At 37.8% G+C, this 20,722-nt stretch overlaps 1 protein-coding gene across 2 annotated transcripts in view; it reads left to right on the forward strand.

Annotated features, from left to right (window-relative positions):
- canx (calnexin) overlaps positions 1 to 20,722 on the forward strand; it is a 29,000-nt gene that overhangs the window by 5,904 nt on the left and 2,374 nt on the right. The window contains exons 2-15 of one of the 2 annotated variants that reach the window (XM_049484200.1): positions 1,921 to 2,112; positions 4,526 to 4,599; positions 4,694 to 4,752; positions 4,909 to 5,050; positions 5,428 to 5,509; positions 7,056 to 7,248; positions 8,302 to 8,491; positions 8,743 to 8,856; positions 10,080 to 10,236; positions 11,886 to 12,101; positions 17,113 to 17,232; positions 17,928 to 18,051; positions 19,621 to 19,718; positions 20,086 to 20,368. In XM_049484200.1, coding sequence (XP_049340157.1) covers positions 1,921 to 2,112; positions 4,526 to 4,599; positions 4,694 to 4,752; positions 4,909 to 5,050; positions 5,428 to 5,509; positions 7,056 to 7,248; positions 8,302 to 8,491; positions 8,743 to 8,856; positions 10,080 to 10,236; positions 11,886 to 12,101; positions 17,113 to 17,232; positions 17,928 to 18,051; positions 19,621 to 19,718; positions 20,086 to 20,100 — 1,776 coding nt within the window. In that variant the 3' untranslated portion in view covers positions 20,101 to 20,368. Of the gene's footprint in view, positions 1 to 1,920; positions 2,113 to 4,525; positions 4,600 to 4,693; positions 4,753 to 4,908; positions 5,051 to 5,427; positions 5,510 to 7,055; positions 7,249 to 8,301; positions 8,492 to 8,742; positions 8,857 to 10,079; positions 10,237 to 11,885; positions 12,102 to 17,112; positions 17,233 to 17,927; positions 18,052 to 19,620; positions 19,719 to 20,085; positions 20,369 to 20,722 lie in introns of those variants that run through there. The other variant, XM_015603429.3, reaches the window with a different exon arrangement.

The following is a 20,722-nucleotide window of genomic DNA, read 5'->3' on the forward strand; positions in this document are numbered from 1 at the left end:
CTCCTTCCTGTCTGAGATGCAAGTGGAATTGAGTTTATTCCCTCCTTCAGGCCACTAGATTCAATTCTTTGCGCTTCCTGTCACAGTAGTTTATGTGGAAGAGCAGAGGCAGAGTGAACTCTTAGAATTCTGGGTAGAAGCTTGATTGCAGTTTTACATGTTCCCTCAGACATTTCTACACCTCAGAAAACTCTGATGAGCAGATAGGGTCCATTTTTTAAATGTGTGAATTACATCAGTTGTACACATTAGTAATGGGTGATATGGCCCAACATTTACACCTTTTATTAATTTATTTATTAATTAGTTTAATCATTTTAAGAAAATACTGTTAAATTTTGAAATTTTCTTTCTTGTAAGGATAACTTTTTAATATTTATTAGAATCATAAAATGCACTTGTCTGCTTTTGTAAATAACAGTAACTCCTGATTAAAATGTCTTTTGAAATACTGAAGTACAGAAAGCGTTAACAATTAATAAATATATCATTAAAGCTTCACAGCAAACAGGTTTCTTTCATATCAGAACACTTCTTTCATCAAAATAGTGTCCAACGCCTTTAGTGGACATTTTAAAACGAGGTTTATAGAGTCTATAGATTTAAAGAGTTCATAGAGATTTATAGAAGTTTTTTTAGAAGCACATTTTTGAAACATTGATGGCTGTTTCTGATATGCTTAAAATATCCAATAATTCATGTATTTCTTTTTACATTCATCAATCTATTAAATTCAGTATGATCAGCTCAATACCAATATTGGAAAATGCAATGTGCTTTATTAAGGTCTGTTGTAGCCATTGCACTTTCTTATTGAGGACCTTTTTTTTTTTCTTAGGGAATTTTTGAGGTTTTATTGACCCCTTTTGTACTTTGCTTGCATGCTCATGTGAGCATTTTAGGAAGTGCCTACTTGGATTTGACAGTTGTGCAGCCAGGGAAGAGACAAAAATCCCATTGTGTGTGCCTATGGGTAATTTATAAACGTAGCCCCAGTAAACACTCTGATTGTTACTAACATCACATTATACACTTGGAAGGATTTTCAATTTAGAAAGTTAAAAAGTTACCCAACAGTGCACCTAACTTGATAGCTCTATGCAGCATCAGTGGGACACATTTTTTGTGCTTAGGTTATCCTATTTTTTTCTTCCTATTTTTCATCAATCTGAAGAACATTTTAACCAGAAAGGGAACCTTTTTAAGCATCAAGATGGTTTAAAAACATGGGAAAAGACCCTCTGTAAGTCATGTGTGGTCAATGGGGCGGTGCAGAAGAAGATGAACAGGGACAATTACAGTACACAGATATGTATGAGTAAAATGCATGCATGTATTTTTTGTATGTACTATAATAGTATGGGGGTGTAATCTCATTGGGTTAAATCTCCTTAAGGGAAAAGGGCTGAGACTGCACTCCCTACCCCAGGAGTCCCCCGTCACTATGGTAAAAGGAGGCAAGGCAGTGCTGGGATGGTAACGTCCACTGCATGCCTGCCTACCTGCCACCCAGCAATGTTGACATTAGACAAGGGGTCATAAATGACTCCAGCCTGTGCACTTTTAGCTGCCTTGGGTAGCAGACGGGTGTGGCTGTGCTCAATTGTCATCTCTGTAATTTGGCAGTTAACACAGAATTGCTACCCAATGTTGATGCTGTGTGATATGACCTTAAATAATCAAAAAACTGCAGTAATCACAGATTTCTGAAGTCATATATGAAGTATACACGAGTATATATACTTTACCAGTGTATTTTTTTTTTTAGAATTCTCACTTAATTCTGTTTGCATGTATGAAAACAGACTGTGGTACTTTTTAATAAGTAAGCAGAGTTTAACACAGCAAAAAATCTGAATAATCTTTATCTTCTAGCTTCTAAATGCCGGCCCTGATATTAGTTTTGTTTCTCTTCCTTAGACTATGAAGCTGAAGGCGCAGTTGTGTGTCCTGCTGCTGGCTCTGGGCCTGTGCGTGACCCTGCACGTGAGGGCTCAGGAAGACGACGTGGATGTGGAAGATGACCTTGGTAACCTGGAAGATGAAGAGCTGCTGGATGGAGGAATGGAAGAGGAGGAGAAGTCGGCCCCTGCACCCGCCTCTGCACCTACCGTAAGACCAATCACTCCACAGTTACAGTACTAACCTCACACCTCGTTACCTCATTTCACCCATCCGGATGGCTAGTAGGTGTTCAGGGGGAAGAGCTAGAAAACTGGTTCTTTCATATTTGTTAACTTAATTCAAATACTTTGTTAATGGATTGAAGTAACTATGTTACGTGACCACAATTTAAAATTCATTATCAAATCAACCTGACTGCTACTAAATGTTAAACTATGCTGTGAAATAAAGCTGCATAAAGCTCAAATAAAAAAAAGCTATTGCAGTGATGTCTGTGAGCTAAGCTATCTTAGTGACTGCTCTAAATGTGTATCTGTAACTGTAATTGCTGTTTGAGAAACACAGATAAACTATAATCTGATCTGAGGTGTTTGGACCTGTATGTTTTGCTTAGCTGAGCACAGCAAATTTAGCATGTCCACAGTGTTCCAGATACTTGAATACATGCTTGACACATGCTTAAATGAGAAACATTTGTAAAGTAGCGATTGTCTGTTTACTAAAAGCAGTACTTTTTACAGTTTTACTTAAATAAAAAGCTTGAGTTGATAATTCAACTTTTACAGAAGTATTTTAATCCCTAGTATCTTTTTAATTCTGCCTGAGTCATGAATATAAGTACTTTTGAAACCTTTAATAGTATATGACTTAAATGTCATCTATGCTATTGTTTTGAAACTTTTTTTAAATACACCCTTTATCACATGATAATAGCAGGTTTCAGTAACACTTGAGTAGAATATCAATTTACATAATTCATTGATAACCGATGCTCAGAACTTCAGTAGGCCTCTCTGATAATTGTGCTGATAGTTGTATGGTGTTCAGAACAGTACAGGCGGATTAAAGGATTTTAATGAAGTGTGTTCATTTGCCTGTAGTGATAGTTGTGTCAGCTCTCTATCCAGACATTGGAAATAATTAAATGTTTTATGGTTGGCTGTGGCTGGTCATATTTGCTTGTTTAAATTGACCTGAAGATAACTGTTGGACTTCTGTAGCACTTAAATGAGAAAAAAATGGCCCTAAGAGTTCAGTTCAGACCGGTCTTAAACTTCTAAACATTGTCCTGCATTTACTGTATATAGGCATCTGATTTGAATAAGTTTGATTCTTGCCATCTAGTGGTAAAGTTCACCTGACCCTGACTCCTGAATTAGCCTGCTGACCTAGTTACTAACTTGGAAATGATCTAAGCAGTTACCTCAGTGTTACAGATCCAGACAGATATTAATAGCAGTGGCTTGTCACTTGGTGTTAGTGGGAACTAATGTAAAGGATAGTGTAAAATTCATTAAAATAGATAAAAGATAAAATGAAGTATTATCTTTATGTAAAGCTTGTTTGGCTTTTTAGATTACCCTAGACATAGAATCTGGCTTGTTTCCTGTTTGTTCAGTGTGCTTGTGTGTTTGGTTGAATCACAATCCACAAAATTGAGATTTTGATACCCTACAGTGGTGTCATGTTTCAGTTGCAACAGGTTATATACACAGGTTATATACACAGGTTTTTAATAGTAGGAGCACAGCAATAAAATTTGTTTTATTAATATTTTTGGTATGGGGCTCAAAAAGTGGTCCAGTGGCGCTGCCTCTGTGCCGGTTCGAATCCCATTCACACTGATTGCTATCAGCAGCCGGAGTCTGAGAGAGCACACTTGCCACTGCTCTCTCAGAGTGGTAGAGGGCGCTCTCTACCCACATCAATCCAAAGTTATGTCGGTCAGCAGAGGCATCTGTGAGCTGACGTATTAGAGCTACACAATATAATTTCTCATATATTCTGGTTTTGTATGTTAATGATGCTACATGTCTCTACATGTGTTCCACAATAAATGTGATTCTGTCAAAAAAAAAGAAGTGTTAATAAATAATAAAAATCCCATTCATTTGATTGTGGTTGCATGGCCTTATGCCCTTTTTCCTTCTTTGCCCACTTTACTCTAGTTTACTCAAGTTGCAACTAAATGTTTGGTTTTGTTCATATGCCAAAGTTCCCACCTAAAAATATAAGTTAGGAACTGAAAGACCGAGAAGCATGAAGTGTCCTCATCCACGTATGTTGGTGTACATTGTAGTACCCATTTTTTATACAGTGCTGCTGTATGGTGAACGGTAATGTTTTGTTTTTTGTTAGTTTCATAGCTTTTACTGATCTGCATTCTATAAAGATGTGTAGAATAATTTACAAAGGAGTTGAGCCATTATTAAAAAATGGTGTCATATTATTAAAAAAAACAGCATTTAGCATTCATCTCTAATACAGTACTGCAGTAAGTGTCCATAATCTGAAGTTTTACAGTAGCACAGGTTTTTATAACAAGAGCATAACGTAATATATCTCACCCTGATAAACATCATACAGACCCAGTCCTAATCCCATAATTCTTCTGTTTCAGGTAACTTATAAAGCTCCGGAACCGAAGGGAGAGCACTTCTTTGCTGAGTCGTTCGACAAAGGAACGCTGGACGGGTGAGTTATAAATGATTTTGCAGCACAATCATAAAAGTCATTGTTTTAATGTGTTTATTGTGTTTTAAACAGTTTTGTTGTTTACGTTCCCCAGATGGGTTGTATCTAAGGCAAAGAAGGAAGATATTGATGAAGAAATTGCAAAATATGATGGTGAGTGTAGCCAGTGAGATGATTTTCTTACATTCTTACATATTTTATTTTTTTTAAGATTTTAGGATATTCTTCATTTGTAAATTTAAATAGCAGACTGAGTGTATTCTGCTATTGCTAATGTCAAAATGGATCTGTGTGTCTCTGTTTACACAGGTAAATGGGAGGTTGAAGAGTTGAAGGACACTAAGCTACCTGGTGATAAAGGCCTGGTGCTTAAATCCAGAGCTAAACATCACGCTATCTCTGCTCTGCTGCTGCGGCCGTTCACGTTCGACACTAAGCCCCTCATTGTCCAGTGAGTATCTGTGGATTTACACACAAACACACACTTTAGTGATGCACTGAATTTTTGGACCAATAACATGAAAGACAAATAACATAAGCGAGGCTTATGAATACCTTACATATTATTTATATATTTTACTTTAACTTTTCATATTCCTGCCTTTAAACTGTTTTCTTACTAGTAATAACATACAGTTATGAATGGCTAAAAATTAGAGTTCTGCTAAATAATTAATCAACTAATAATTATTAACAGCTTTGCCCAACCTCTAATCAGAGTGAGTCATTCGCTCGTTTTATCAATGCAAGAGAAAACTTCTTATTTGCTGGCTGCCTTTTTATAGACATCAGAAGACATCAGTGTAAATTGTTCTGTGTTCTTTTCAGGTATGAGGTGAACTTCCAGACTGGAATCGACTGTGGCGGCGCCTACGTCAAACTGCTCTCTCAAAGCCCAGACCTCGATCTGGTAAGAACACACACTTTCAGAGAGAAAGAGATTATTACTAATATTTAGAGTCTGATGGGTGAGAGCACAGCAACATATCACTAGTCCTCTCTTTGTCCAGCTGAGCTTCCTGGAAAACTTATGTCCACTTGTGTTCACTTTTGTCCACTTTAAGATAAAATGCTGTGTAGTCCAGGACAAGGCTTAAAATAGTTCTGTGTCGTGTATTTGAATTTATTAGACTAAATGGGAAAGCAGACTGGGCTTAAAGAGCAGAAACTGGCTAAAATAAATAAAGGTTGTGTACTTCTTACCCCCGTAGTAGAATGTAGCACACTGGGTGAAATGTGGAGTAGGCCAGTGGAGTGGTGGTATTGTAGTAATACATCATGACTTACTGGGTCGTACAATTCGCCTGCACCTGAACACCATGTGCATCATGAGCCACCGAACAAGAAAGCATGTATTACTCAGTATGTGGGAAAGACTCTGTTTACAGTGTGTTTGTGTATACAGTGTGTCCTCAGGCTGATTGTGTGTTTGCTGGTGACGTATCTGGTTGATACGTCAAAAGGGAGAATTAAAGAGTAACGGTTTATTTTACCTTGAGTGTATTGACAAATATCTTTCAATAATGATTACTTATCTTAGTATCTATAATTACATAATTATTGTGTGAAACCTTGTATTTTATAGGCATTAACCAATACTCACATTATATTTGATCATTTTTACTCACAGTGTATTTTACACGCATTTATATAAAAGATTAACCAATAATCACAATATATCCTTTACACATATAGTAAAACATTGTTTGATATGGCATGTGACTAACACAGACTTTATTATATGACAGATTAACCCACATTAACATATAACATATGAGATGTAGCTCAGGCTTGAAGTATTTTGTTTTACTGCATGACCCTAACTAACGGTCATCAATTCGACTGGTACGGGGCTAATTTGCTACAAAAAGGCTATTAGATCAAAGCAGCCTTTTGGTCAGTGAGTGCCTCCCTAAAAAACCTCTACTTCAAAGCGGGGGGTGACGCACACACACAGATAGTGCCATGAGGTTCCATTCTGGAAGAATACAGTCAAGGTCAACACTAGTGGTCCGGTCAGACACGTGAAACTTGAGTACTAACACGTGAAATTATGCATATTAACATGAGCTAATCGTTAGTAACGCCTCATCAGCAGGTTCCACGTCATTTGGGGTATAAAACATGGAGTCAGATCAGAGGGGGTCAGAACTCTTACTGAGACGGCTGTAACACTGTCTTATATGTATTGGTTCTCCTGAATATTCAGTACTTTGTAATAAATACTTGGTTTGCTTTCAGCTTCACTCCACCTGTCTGACTCTCTCTCTATCAAACGAACACGCAGGGGAAGTTGTACCCCGGACGAGAGGTGGGAGTAGCCCACCTTTCATTTTCTTTTCTACAACACTGGCTTTTCATGTCTGTAGATGCAGACCAAATTTTTTTATTGAACAGTGTCCTCATCTCATGTTCTTAGATCTTCATCTTTTTCCTCCTCTCTCTCACTTATGCAGGATGAGTTTGTTGACAAGACCCCCTACACCATCATGTTTGGGCCGGACAAGTGTGGTGAGGATTACAAGCTGCACTTCATCTTCCGTCACAAGAACCCTAAAACGGGCGAGTTTGAAGAGAAACACGCCAAGAAGCCAGAATCTGACCTCCGCACTTACTACACAGACAAGAAGACCCATCTTTACACACTGGGTAATTATAAGCATTACATATTCAATCTGCAGTTACTTCTGTTGTGCCTCTATTCATCTATCTGACCTGATCTGTTTTTTTATTTATTTAATTATTTATGCAATGGTAATTTAATATTAAACACAACAAATGAATAACTTTTGTAAATGACTAACTAAATGATTGAATACAATAAAAAAAATGATTTTATGTCATAAATCAGTTTGCATGAAATGATGTAGAACAGCATTGTAAAAAGAAGCAAGCTGGGACAGCTCGCTAGCTAACGCTAGCCAGTTAGCATAACAGGCTAAAAACACTGGAGTTGACAGTAGCTCAGCTCTATGGAGCCTAAACACTCGTCCCTCGCTCCATCCTGCCTGAGAACAGCACTTTATTCCACAGACGAGCCCAGAAACAGTCCAGAATCATTTATTCAGCGGGCGATAAAATTCCCTAAAACTCTGAATAGGTTAAAGGTTAAAAAAAGCTTTAAGAGCAGTAAAGTAAACCAAAAAATTAATAAATACCTTAATTTAAAGCCATAGTGTTTCATATTATATGTGCTTCTAACAGTACAGTAAGTCCTAAACCTATATTAAAGCCCAGTCATGCAAAAAAAATAAATAAATAAAATAAACATACTCTGATATACCATGAAACTGTCAGAATCTTGAAAAATACTGTGATATACTTTTTGATCATACCGCCCAGCACTATTTTCTTTTTTTGCCGTTATTTATTTAATGTAGATATTAAACTTTATTTAGTCAACTTTTTCATTTAAAGGCAACAATGGGTTACTAAGAGTTTGTTACTAGTAAGCATTTGTAAGGATTCAGTAGATAAAAAAAAATGAACACAAAAATACTCTGAAATATCTTTATTTATCCCATGACACCCTCCTACATTATAGCATAACAGTCTAAAAGCTTCTAGTATGTTAAGTATCTTCTGTTTCCCCTCCACTGTTCTTGTGTTATAATGAACAAAATCTGGAGAAAAATGTGGTGTCAGAAAGAGGATGGACTTTATGATCTCATTCTCATGGGTATTTTTCATTCTGCCTCGCAGTGCTGAACCCTGACAACAGCTTCGAGATCCTGATTGACCAGACTGTGGTGAACAGTGGAAACCTGCTGACCGACATGACCCCTCCAGTCAACCCACCTGCAGAGATCGAGGACCCTGATGATCATAAACCCGAAGACTGGGACGAGAGACCCAAGATCCAGGATCCAGATGCAGTAAAGCCTGAAGACTGGTCAGTGTGTGTGTGTGTGTGTGTTTACAGTGAAGGTTTACATGCTTTCTCTGCTTAACTGAAATGCAGTTTATGCTCTAGGCCATGTTCTGTGTCTGAACTTTGCTTCTTTAGTTCTGCCCTGAGATAATGTAGCTAAGCAGTAAATTTAGTCTGATCTTTTTAGTGTGAGATAGCTAGGGCTTGCTGTGTGTTCTGTGTGTTTAAAGGTGGAATCATGCATTTAATCTTCATTTCTCTTTCTATAATAGGGATGAGGATGCTCCTGCTAAGATCTCTGATGAAGATGCAGTAAAGCCTGACGGTTGGCTTGATGATGAGCCTGAGTATATTGGTGATCCCGATGCCATCAAACCAGAGGACTGGTCAGTCACGCTTTTAATTCCATTTACAGTCTGAAACTAGCTCAAACTTTTCCACTGCATGGTACCTACAGTACTGGGGGTTATTAAAGATAAATGTGACTATGTAGAAGAATCTAAAGTATAAAACATATTCAATTTTTTTAACACTTTTTATTTTCAAAATAATTTCATGTGTTCCTTTATTACTTTTAAATTCTTCAATATTAAATTTAAATACAATCTAAAAAATATATATAATAAAAAGGAAGATAGAAAACATGTTGAATGAGAAGAGGTGTGTCTAAATGTTTGACTGGACACTGCTATGTTGTAATGCATGCTGATTTGCCAGATTCTTGCCAAAGGGTGATGTAGCTCAGCACACGCATCTGATGAGGCGGAGTCTGACTTCACATGTATCGGAGGAGGCGTGTGCTAGTCTACACCCTACTGGTGTTGGGGCATCACTAGTGGGCTGGGTAACTGGCCTTGTAAATTGGGGGGGAAATTTTGAAATTAAATGATAAAAAAAAGGGTTGAATTCCTGTACCATTAATTGTTTTTAGTTTGTGTCTTTTGTACAATTAAGGAATGACTAAGATTCTGGTCCAGAGTTCTACAGCTTCGGTTTTGACAGGCTGGTGTCTAGCAAAGTTTAAGAGTTTCTCTCTTTCAACATGTCCTCTTTGCATTATGAATAACTGATGAGCTGTTTCGGTTGTTTTGTTTTTTTTGTCCAGATTTTAGCACAGGTTGGGAACCATTCATGCATTCATGTCACACTGTTTAAGTGGTGTTTCATGGTAATGTGTACATGCACATAACAGTAAAATGCAGTTTATGTCCTGTATGTAACATGACAGATTGTCATAATGCTGCATTGTAATCACTATGTGCTGTTTAATTTCTAATTGTGCATCCCTACTATTTGTTATGGCATGAATCACAAACCCAATCCTTTTTCTGAAGGCTTTGCTATATGATCTGAGCTCTCCCAGGCCTTGTGCTGTTCCAGATTCTTATCTAAATTCAATTAAAGTCATCTCCCCCAGAGCAGACTTAAATGAGTTCAGGAATAAGATTTAGAAAGTGTGTGTGTCTGTTTGCTTGTGTGTATGTGTGTGAGCTTGTGCTGTAGGCATGTATGTGGGTGCTGTCTTTGCTGTTTGTCTTCTGTTCTCTCTGTTCTGTTCTCTGTTTATACTCCTTCATTTAATGTTCTTAATCCCTGTATCTCTCTGTAGGGATGAGGATATGGATGGTGAATGGGAGGCGCCTCAGGTCCCGAACCCTGCCTGCGAGTCTGCTCCTGGCTGTGGCAAATGGGAGAGGCCGACTATTGATAACCCCAACTACAAGGGCAAGTGGAAGGCACCCATGATCGACAACCCCAACTATCAGGTAACACCCCAGAGGCTTATGCATGGGATGTTTGATATAACACAGTGGATCAACACCAGCAGATGACATGTCTCTCCAAACCATCACTGATCATCAGAAAATTTCACATTTCATCAAGGGAGCAGAGTCTGGAGCAAGAGTGGAGAGACACACAGTACAAACAGCTTGAGGTCTAGTGTGAAGTATCTACAATCAGTGGTGGTTTGGAGAAACATGTCATCTGCTGGTGTTGATCCACTGTGTTATATCAAGTCCCAAAGTGCAGTGTTTTCCCTGAAAATCTTACAGCACTTGATGCTTCCCTCTGCTAACAACTTTTATGGAGATGCGGATTTTATTTTCCAGCAGGACTTAGCACACTGCCCACTATGCAAAAAGTACCATTTGATCTTATATAATAATCAGTTTTTCTGAGATACGTATTTTTGGGTTTTCATTAGCTGTAAGCCATAAACATTAAATAAAAGAATTACACAGTTAAAATATATCACTTGGCTTGGGAATACCCAGACTTGTATACGTTGATGTTATCTTATGAGAGAGGTTGAACACTGGCTAGCATGCTCCTGGCAAAGCAGTGTGAATTATGGGAGTTAGAGTGAAAAACAGCATTAAACGGACAAAGCTTTTATTCACTCAGAATTGTGCAGTCAATTCACAGCCTGAAAAAACTTTAATATTGCCGATTGAAGGATATCACCGCCCACTGAAATTTGGAATGTTTTATTTATTAACTGGAGAACCAAGGGAATTGTAACTGTCATTATAATACTTTAATGCCTATGACTTCATGGATAACATATTTTAAACTGGTATTAAGCCTGTATCTTAATTGTGCAATAGAACATTGGAAATATTTTCTTTGAATATTTAAACACTGAAGTTTGTTTATAGTATTTATGTTTAAAATGTTTAGTTTAAAAGGAAGCTGTGTTAAAGTTGATGACATCTCTCCAAGTTCTGATGTTTACATTAAGCAACTGTTTTCCTGCTAATGCACACTGATCCCTATATATATTGTGTAATTTTGTGAGACAGTAGACTGTATATTATGTACAGATCTGGGAAAAGTTAAGAGACCATTTCAGTTTCTGAATCAGTTTCTCTGATTTTGCTATTTATAGGTATATGTTTGTGTAAAATGAACACTGTTGTTTTATTTAATAAACTACAGACAACATAAAAATATTCTCATTTATTTGCAGACAATGAGAAATGGCTGAAATAACAAAAAAGAGACACAGCTTTCAGACCTCAAATAATGCAAAGAAAACAAGTTCAGAAATCAATATTTGGTGGAATAACCCTGGTTTTAATAAACCACAGTTTTCATGCATCTTGGCATGTTCTCCTCCACCAGTCTTACACACTGCTTTTCGATACCTTTATGCCGCTCCTGGTGCAAAAATTTAAGCAGCTTGGTTTGATGGCTTGCTATCATCCATCTTCCTCTTGATTATATTCCAGAGGTTTTAATTTGGTAAAATCAGAAAAAAAAACTCAAACTTTTTAAATGGTCTCTTCTTTTTTTTTTTCCTGAGCTGTATATGTATGGCATGTCGGTGGCATGGCAGTGGAGTCCACTGAAAAGCTAATTTGTCTTTTTTTAAGACCGTTATAATTTTATTATTGTTTTATATTCTCTGTAGGGAGTGTGGAAACCCAGGAAGATCCCCAACCCTGACTTCTTTGAGGATCTGCATCCTTTCCGCATGACACCTTTCAGCGCTGTGGGTCTGGAGCTGTGGTCCATGTCCTCAGACATCTTCTTTGACAACTTTTTCATCACGTATGACCGCAACACCGCTGAGCGCTGGGCTGAAGAGGGCTGGGGCCTAAAGAAAGCTGCAGAGGGAGCTGCTGAGGTGCTTAACTAAAACTTTTTCATACTTTGCATTTATTCTTCATTCACATTAAGACATTAAAATGTTCAGTTCCAGGCTTATATTATGAACAGATTTTTCTGCTCCCATTGTTTACAGCATTAAAGGGAGTCATATATGTTCTTTAGTATCAACATAATATAAATATATGCACTCTTCTTAACAACGTACTGCTAACGCTGTAGTGGATGATGAAAACAGTCAAGTATGACTCGAGGCATATTTGGATAATTTTCAAATATGTGACCCAGTTTACACCCAGTTGTTCATATTACCAGGTGGAAGTGAGATACTTTACCGAATGTTAGACTATAAATGAGTATATAAAGTGATCAGAAGTTTTAGAATACCCCCCTCCCCCCTTTTTTCTTTATTTTTGCTATTTAAGCTATACAGGTCCGTCAATAGCCAAAATGTCCAACTGATCCAGTTTATCCCTCTGAAGGAGGCTTCTTGTGTTTAGGCGAATAATGTCCATGCCTTTTCTTTGACTGAAGCTCATGGGATCTTTTAGTGGTATCGTATTTGTGTGAAGTATGTTCCTCTTTGGGCTGAGCAGTCCGTCACGGTATCTGAGGAGGGGTGGGCGGGACAGACAGCTCTCTGTGGTGTTTTGAAATTGGACTACTGTAGCCATTTCACACACTCACACTCATTTCCTACTGAATGCTGATAGTCGTTTCAGGTTAAGTACATTTTGTAGCCAGATGTTGTAATAAATTCAATGCATTTGTGTCTCCAAGCCACAAAAGAACACGCCCAATATTGTGGCAGCACTGTGCCCTGCTGGTTTGAATGAAGGACGGTAATCTTCCCCTAGACTTCAGATACATATAGTTCAGCAGCATACTTGCTTGTTATTTATTGCTAGTCCCTTTAAATAAAGTGCCAGGTCAGCTTTAACACCATCTGAGCACGCTACATTATATTGTAATTTTTGGGAGCTTTGACTACAATAACTAGTGAAGGCAGGCAGTGAATTATTCTGAACAGTCTTTGTAATTATCTTGTCACAGTCAGCTGCTGGTGTAAAGCAGTGAATGATGACATTCCAAGTTTTGACATATTTTGAATAGAACGTAAACGAATGCAGCAGTACTGGCAGTTGGTTGTTGTATGAGAGCTAATTTGCAAACTCCCCAACACACAGCATTTTAGTTTTAGTCTAATTAATTAGATTAGAGACAAATTCGATTACTTACTTAGATTTACTGTTTATACATTTTATTTATGGCATAACAAATAAAAACTAATACTATCTGAAACATCATATCCCTGAGCCCTGATCACATCAACCAGGTGTAAATATGGTCTGACTGACCTAGGACCACATGAAATCTGCTCAGATGTTTCAAATTTGTCCCACTTTTTATTGTCTTATTTTTCCAGCCTCGTTCTTCCTCCTGCAGATGAAGAGAACATCGCTTCTTCTGCTTTGAGAAAGTATCCCTCTGCCCTGTTAGAGGGGCGGGGTGAGCAGATGTCCTGCAACAGTGCCTGCAATGCTTGAGTATGCATAGAGTGTGTGTGTGTGTGTGTGTGTGTGTTAGGGTCTGTGTGTGCGTCAGATCCAGTTCCGTGAGGTTCTGATGAGAGTCTGTTTCCATTTAGCCCTGAGGCTTCCCACACGCGACACAGTGCAGCCAGGCTGGAGCTCTACGTTCCTCTGCAGGGCGTGGGGCTCAGCTCCTGTCCCCACACCCACAAGTGTGCACACACCCCACACACACACACACACACACCCCCACACACACACACACTCATCTGCTTTCCTTACATAAGCGCTGCATCCAATGCTGCAGGACATACCTTCTCAAAATGACCAGGAGAAGCGATGTTCAGGAACAAGAACGAGACCAGGTTTCATGCGGACCTATGTCAGTCAGACCGTGTTTACACCTGCTTTTGTTGTGATCAGTATCTGGACTATGACTAGATTAGTTTTAAATCACATCTAATTTACATTTGGAAATAGGGCTAAGTGATATGATAAAATTGATATATCTCAGTATGTTTCAGGTAATGTTAAAGTATCAGTACTTGTTTTTAATGCTGTGAATAAAACACAGTATATATAAATAGTAAATCTAAGTGGCTCAGCAATCTTAAAGGAGAAATCCTGTGTGAAATGGACTTGGGGTGTAATTAAACATAATGAGTGCAAACTTTTGCAAAATAGCCCACCTCCATTCGCTTTGTTTGAACTGACACAAATAGGGGGAACTACAAACAGCTGAGAGTCTAACTTTCTAGTTAATTTCTTAATGTCCTCTAAAACTAAAGTAACTGGAGAAAAATAACTGTTTAATACAGGAATTGTTTTCGTGTGTGAGTAGTGCTCAGTGTCAGGACTGAAAGAGTGGTGTTTGGTGCAAATTATAAATGTTACCCAAAAGATGCTTCTACAGCATTAAAGCTTTTTTTTCACATAGAGATGCTCTTTTTTTACTTCAGAGTACAGTTATATAGTAATACAGTCACTATAAGTTTGTATACAATAAGGTATGATACAATCCCAGTTGAAATATGGTAATTTGTTCATTGCAATTATCACTGCTGTTTTGGTTGTTAAATGTGTTTTGTAGAAATGGATGAGTTTACAATCTCAAAATGTGTCTCCACAACTTCCTGAAGTGATTTTATAAATCAGATTTAAATCTGTTTTATATATATATCTTGGTTTCGTTTACTCTTGCATTTGTTTGTGACTTGGTCTTATCCATATATAATCCTGATACTTAAGGTACATTAACTGACCAAGTGTAAACAGGAACTCAGTAACATTTAGTAACATCCGACACTTTATACTGTGAATTTCTTTCAGCAAAAATCTAGACACACACATGCACACTTGCAGTACCCCATAATATTACTCTCCAGCATGCCCACGCTTACACAGACCACAGCTCCATTTCGCTGCATGCCACATCCCTTAATACAGCCCATTCTCTCTGCCAGAGGAAGCTGTAGCATGGGAAAGAACACACAGAAAATAGCTTAACACGGCTAGCCTTAATCTGCTGATGGAACAAGTGACAGATTGCTTTGGTTCAGAAGTTCTGGGAGCATTTGAGTGCTTTTCCTGATTGTTGCAGGTCATAAAAAGCAGACAGGTCTAGACTGTGGCTGAAGATGACCATACTGACCTGCGCTGCTCAGAGCTCCAGTGCTGCAGTAGTTCCTGTTTTGTTTCTGTGTTTTGTAGACTTGTGGACTTAGAAAGGATACATGAAGTATTGCATCAGGGTAGGGTTGTGTAATGTAGTGATGAATGTTGTGTGATGTAGAAAAACCTATTTTGTTTATTACGTTCTCTCGTTTATATCGTCGCAAAATACATGCTTTACAGCACATTTCTGTTGCTTGGGTGATGTGCTAGAGCAGGGGAGTGAGCACTCTGAAGAGAGAGATTTTCTGGGCAGAGACTACTGCCCGTACCTAAATACACCAGTAAATAAAATAAGCTCACCAGAATTTCCACTAAATCAAGATTAAAATGTTCATCTCCAGCTGAAGAGCTCTGTTCATCATGTGTCGTTTTAACAAGGTAATCAATAAAACAAGAGCCACCATTTAGCCCAGCATTCACTTCAGTTCAGCATAAAATTAGATTCATAATTCCGGACATCAGTGTATTGAGTATTTATTAAGGTTTTTTTTGTGTGGACAGAATGTGTGTGTTTGTGAGGAGTTTAATGCAGTAATACGGCTCTATGTGAGCTGTGGGGTTCAGGGTGATCGCTTATGGGCGAATATTGTTTTGCATTTTCATAAACTCCTAATAACCTACAACAGAGTCCAGTCCAAACATGAATAGCATGTTTTTGTTTTTTTTTCTCTTCCCAATTTTAGTTAGTAAAATGTGGGTAAGTGTTGAGATGGGTTTTACATTTAACAGGATCGCTTCGGATCACAAACTTAATATTCTAAAAGAACTGAGGAAAAACCCCCTTTAAAGCTTTGCTGTGTTCTTACCATCTTCACCAGTCATTTTAATATTTTAATTAAAAAAAATGCCTTAATTTTACTTAAGTCGCCCTAAAATTGCTACAGAATGTTACTACAGCTTTATTTTCACTCATTGCATTTTGCAATTTACACATCTAATATGAGAAGTTAGCCTACTGATTTATTGTTAGATTAAACTAAGTGGAACTATTAGCATTATACCTGGATATAGTAAGTATAGCTTTTTCTGTAAGGGCATGGACAGTAAAGAGACTTTTTTATGTAGTTCATTAAATAAAGCACAGCCTTTTAGAAGGAAGTAAAATGACTTATTAGGAGTGAGCACATTTGTTTCATTCTTTTGTCATGTAGAATTAAAAGTGACTTGCCTGAAGGGGTTTGTGTAAGAGACACAGCAGCAGATTAACAGAAGCACGCCACAACTTGGTTTATAACAGGAAGCGCTCAGAGAAAGTCGTCTTTGCTCACAATGACTCCTTTGTGTTGCTTTGTGTAAATGGTAGCCGTGCAGAGGTGGGAGACGAGTGCAGGGTGGGGGTGGACTGTGGGAGGCAGTGTTGATTATAAGGGTTAGTGGAGTTCTCATTCATTGGTATTGAGGGGGGGGGGGGGGGGGGTTTAATCAGCCATGATGACCTTGCTCTTTGTGTTTGGGCTTTGTTGTTATAATACAGACACACAGTGATTAGCAGGCAGCGTTTACATCAGCGCAGCCTCCCTGCCTCTCCCTCTTAACCTCGTTCTGTAATGAATGAGTTGCTGTGGTAAACCTTGCCCTGCTCTTCTGAGTGTGCACTTCACTCTCTGTCTCTTGGGAATGAATAGAAGAATGGAGCAAATTCTTTAATGGAGAAATGGAGTGGAAGATTGCCCAAGGTCCTGCATATCTAGGTCTTAACTTTTTATTTGTTTTAAAGTGAAATTTCTGGCTTGTTTTCTTGTCATTTGGCTCTATGGTACTATTGCTGTGTGTAGGTGTTGATTTGACTGATTTGTACTAACATTTTGATTTCTCTTTTTGCAGCCTGGCCTGATGAACCAGATGATTTCTGCTGCAGAAGAGAGGCCCTGGCTCTGGGTGGTTTATGTTCTGACTGTGGCTCTTCCCCTGGTTCTTGTCATTGTCTTCTGCTGCACTGGAAAGGTATGTGTGAGTGTTTTAGGGCAGTAGTATCTAGCTACTGATCACTTTTGACAATGAGGTTCGTAATTACCGTATTTTTCACACTATAAGGTGCACTTAAAATCCTTTAATTTCCCCCCAAAAATCCACTGTTTCTGAGGGTTTCTGCGTCACAATATACTGGTCAATATCACAAAACACTGAAAATAATATATTAATTTCAATATAAACTACTGCACAAACATTTTTATATAGTTTTATATAGTATAACCGTTTCAACAGTATAACACTGTGAGTAAAAATAGAAAATGTAAATATTCTGTATAAAATATTGATAATTTAACAAAAATAAATAATGTAATTTAGGAGAAAAAAGTACCTAAGTAGTAAAGAGCATAATATATGTTGTATGCAAATAAACTGCAAATATGGACTATAACACACACAATGCAGTACACCCGTCAGTGTTCTTCAAGGACTAACAATATTCATGACCCAATTGGCCATATACTTCAAATGATCTTAAGCCATGACTGGAAGTAATAATTCCAAAAAAATAAAACTAAATAAATAAAATATGAAAATAGAATGTATCTGTTTGAATACTGTATGCATTTGATAACCTCTCCTTATGTCATGTTAATATCTCAATATATAAAATCCAGTTAAGTGTTTATTGTTGTTGTTAAGTAAACTGGGACTGTTGGTGTTTGCAGAAGAAGTCTGCCCCGTCTGCTGCAGAATACAAGAAGACTGATGAGCCACAGCCTGATGTGAAGGATGATGCAGAGGAAGAGAAGGAAGAGGAGGAGGAGGAGGAGGAAAAAGCTGAAGAGTCAGGTAGGAGCATTCTTGTGCTGTGCCTATTTATTCAAACACTCGGTGAAGTTTTAGAGTTTAAAATGTGTAAGAATGAAGAGAGATCTTTGCAGTGTCAGTTAGCTTATCTCCTGATTGAGACAGATCATCTAGACTTCATCTGTGCTTGACTGATACATCTGTCCAGTGCACTTTGAAGAACAGGGCATCCGACAAGTATACCTGCTAAAATCAAGTCTGAATGTTAGAAGTTAGCATCCTTTTCTAACACCAAGATAATCCACACAGCATCAGGACCGGATAAAGAGCAGGTCCGTTCTTTAGTTATCAACTGTGTGCTTGTTTAATTACTTGCATGTAAGAAACATTGTGATGTGCATGTTAAAAAGAAATTATTCACAATATGTAACAAATAGTGGAGTTAAGGTATGTGTATTCGGTATGTGTAAGCTGGAGCACACGAGCAGAGAGCGCGCACAAACACAGATCATTCAAACTGTCCACAACCATCTGTGTGCTGCCATAGAAAACTAATAGTCACCTGTCACTTTCCAGTTTGAACGCAGGGTTAGGCGCTTGTACTGTCTATCTCTCCTTCTTGCTCTCTTTCTCCTTCACTTGCACCGTCTGTGTCTCTCTCTCTCTCTCTCTCTCTCTTTCGCTCTCTCTCTCCCTTTCAATCTCATTGTCTGTCTGTCTCTCTCTTAATTTGAATAATATAATGCTGAAATTTCATAAAAAGAACTCAAACACTGAATGCATCCAGTAATATGCTTAGAAAAAAATATTTGTAGTTTAAAAATACTAAAAAATATTTTTAAACTACATATAAAAGATATTTGTAGTTTTAATTCTAAATAAAGCACCACAATCAGGCTCACTGTTTGTTTGTTCCAACAAGATTCAAAAGATGGAGCCTCTCATGATGACATTTGGAGAGAACCCTGGTTCCAAGCATTTAATAAAAGTGCTCGAGCCCTCTTACAACACTCCATCCCAAAAAAAATTAAATATGATTATAATAAAGATTCATTGTTATGAGGTGCATAAAGGTGAGGCCATACAGAATGCCCAGCCTCTTTATTTTCTCCACCAACTGCACCGAAAAACGTACAAAACTGTGGGGTTTATACCAAAGTGTGAACCGAACCATGAATTTTCTATACTGTTACACCCCTAGTAACTTGTGTTTGTGGACACCCCTTCTAATGACCGCCTTCTGCTACTTTAAGTTGCACTCATTGCTGATACAGATTTGCAAATGCTCTTCTGAAATTATTTCCAGTACAATAGGACTGTCTGGAGCAGATAAACAAGAAGAGGATATACCCCTAGTATTGAGCTGTGGGCTCAATACAGTTCTCTGAACTGATGCTGCTCCATTCAGTATCTTTTGGGATGAGTTGAGGAATTAGGGATATTGTTCAGGGTAGTCTGATTTTTGAAGCGAGGTTTGTTCTGACTGTGAGCTTTGTTTGAGTAAAATTATCAGTCATGTTCTGTGGCTGATGTCTCAGCTCTGACCGTGAAGACAGTGACTTTCTAAAGAGTTACGAAAAAAATGTTTTGTCTCTGTCTTTTCGTCTTTAGAGGAGAAGGATAATGCAGAGGACAGTCCTGCAGAAGGAGATGCGGAAGAAGAAGCAGAAGTAGAGAAACAGGAAGAAGAGGAAGATAAATCGGATGAGGTAGGAGGACTTTTTGCATAGCACTTCAAGATTTTGATTTATCAAGCTTTGAGGTTGACGTGATGTGTTGTAGGGGGGCTTACTGGTCTCCCATTACAGTAGTGAGAAAAAAAACAGGAATCACAACGTCTAAAACAGTCATTTTATTTACTACCTAAAATTAGCAGTGAATCAGTTTGTGAATATTTTAGTTTGTTCTGGTTCTGGGTTCTTTTGTGAACTCCTGGATTAGTTGTTTCATGCCCTTTTTGAATATTTCTTAGTATGAAAGTGTTTTAGGTATCTGGTAGCATATTTATAACTATTTTATGTTATAACTTTATAAAACTTTATTTCACTTCCTGTGGCACAGAGTTTTATCAACCAGCACTTCACCGCTTGAGGAGAGTCTCTGTCCGCAGTTTCAGGCTCAAAGGAATGTCTCAGTCATGAAGTTGTGGATTTCAGATAAATCAGACGTTAGAGACCGGACACTGATTTAAATACAATTCATCTCATAATGCTCAACATGCTGTCTGTCTGCAGATAAAGCTCCCTTACCTTTTAAAAAGAGCTGATACAGCCAGTCCACAGTATTATGATGCTAGTGAGCATGTGAGATATGCAAAAGCACAAGCTGAATCACATATTTATGGATATTTTTTTTTTTGCATTATTGGTCCAAATTCAAAAAAGTTTGAACATTTTGTCTGATTTTATTTGTGACTTTTTTTTTTTTTTTTTACAAAAGAAAAATACAGTATTATTATTTTTTATTTTGATATTATGTTACGTTAGTCTTGGCAGCTTAGGATCATCCAGACACAGCTGCTGCTAGTTTTTTGTTTTTTTTGCTGTTGCTTTGCCTTATTGACTGTGCATAGATTTTTTTTTTGTTTTCATAATGCGGAATATTCTGTGCCCTTTTTTTTTATTATTCACTAATTTAATTGTCCAATCAAATGTGATTCTTGGTCACTGTGATGAAATGGTTGCAGCAGTGTGAAGACATCTGCATTGCCAAA

Source organism: Astyanax mexicanus, chromosome 10 (genome assembly GCF_023375975.1).
Source record: "Astyanax mexicanus isolate ESR-SI-001 chromosome 10, AstMex3_surface, whole genome shotgun sequence".
Classification (NCBI taxonomy): Eukaryota; Metazoa; Chordata; class Actinopteri; order Characiformes; family Acestrorhamphidae; genus Astyanax; species Astyanax mexicanus.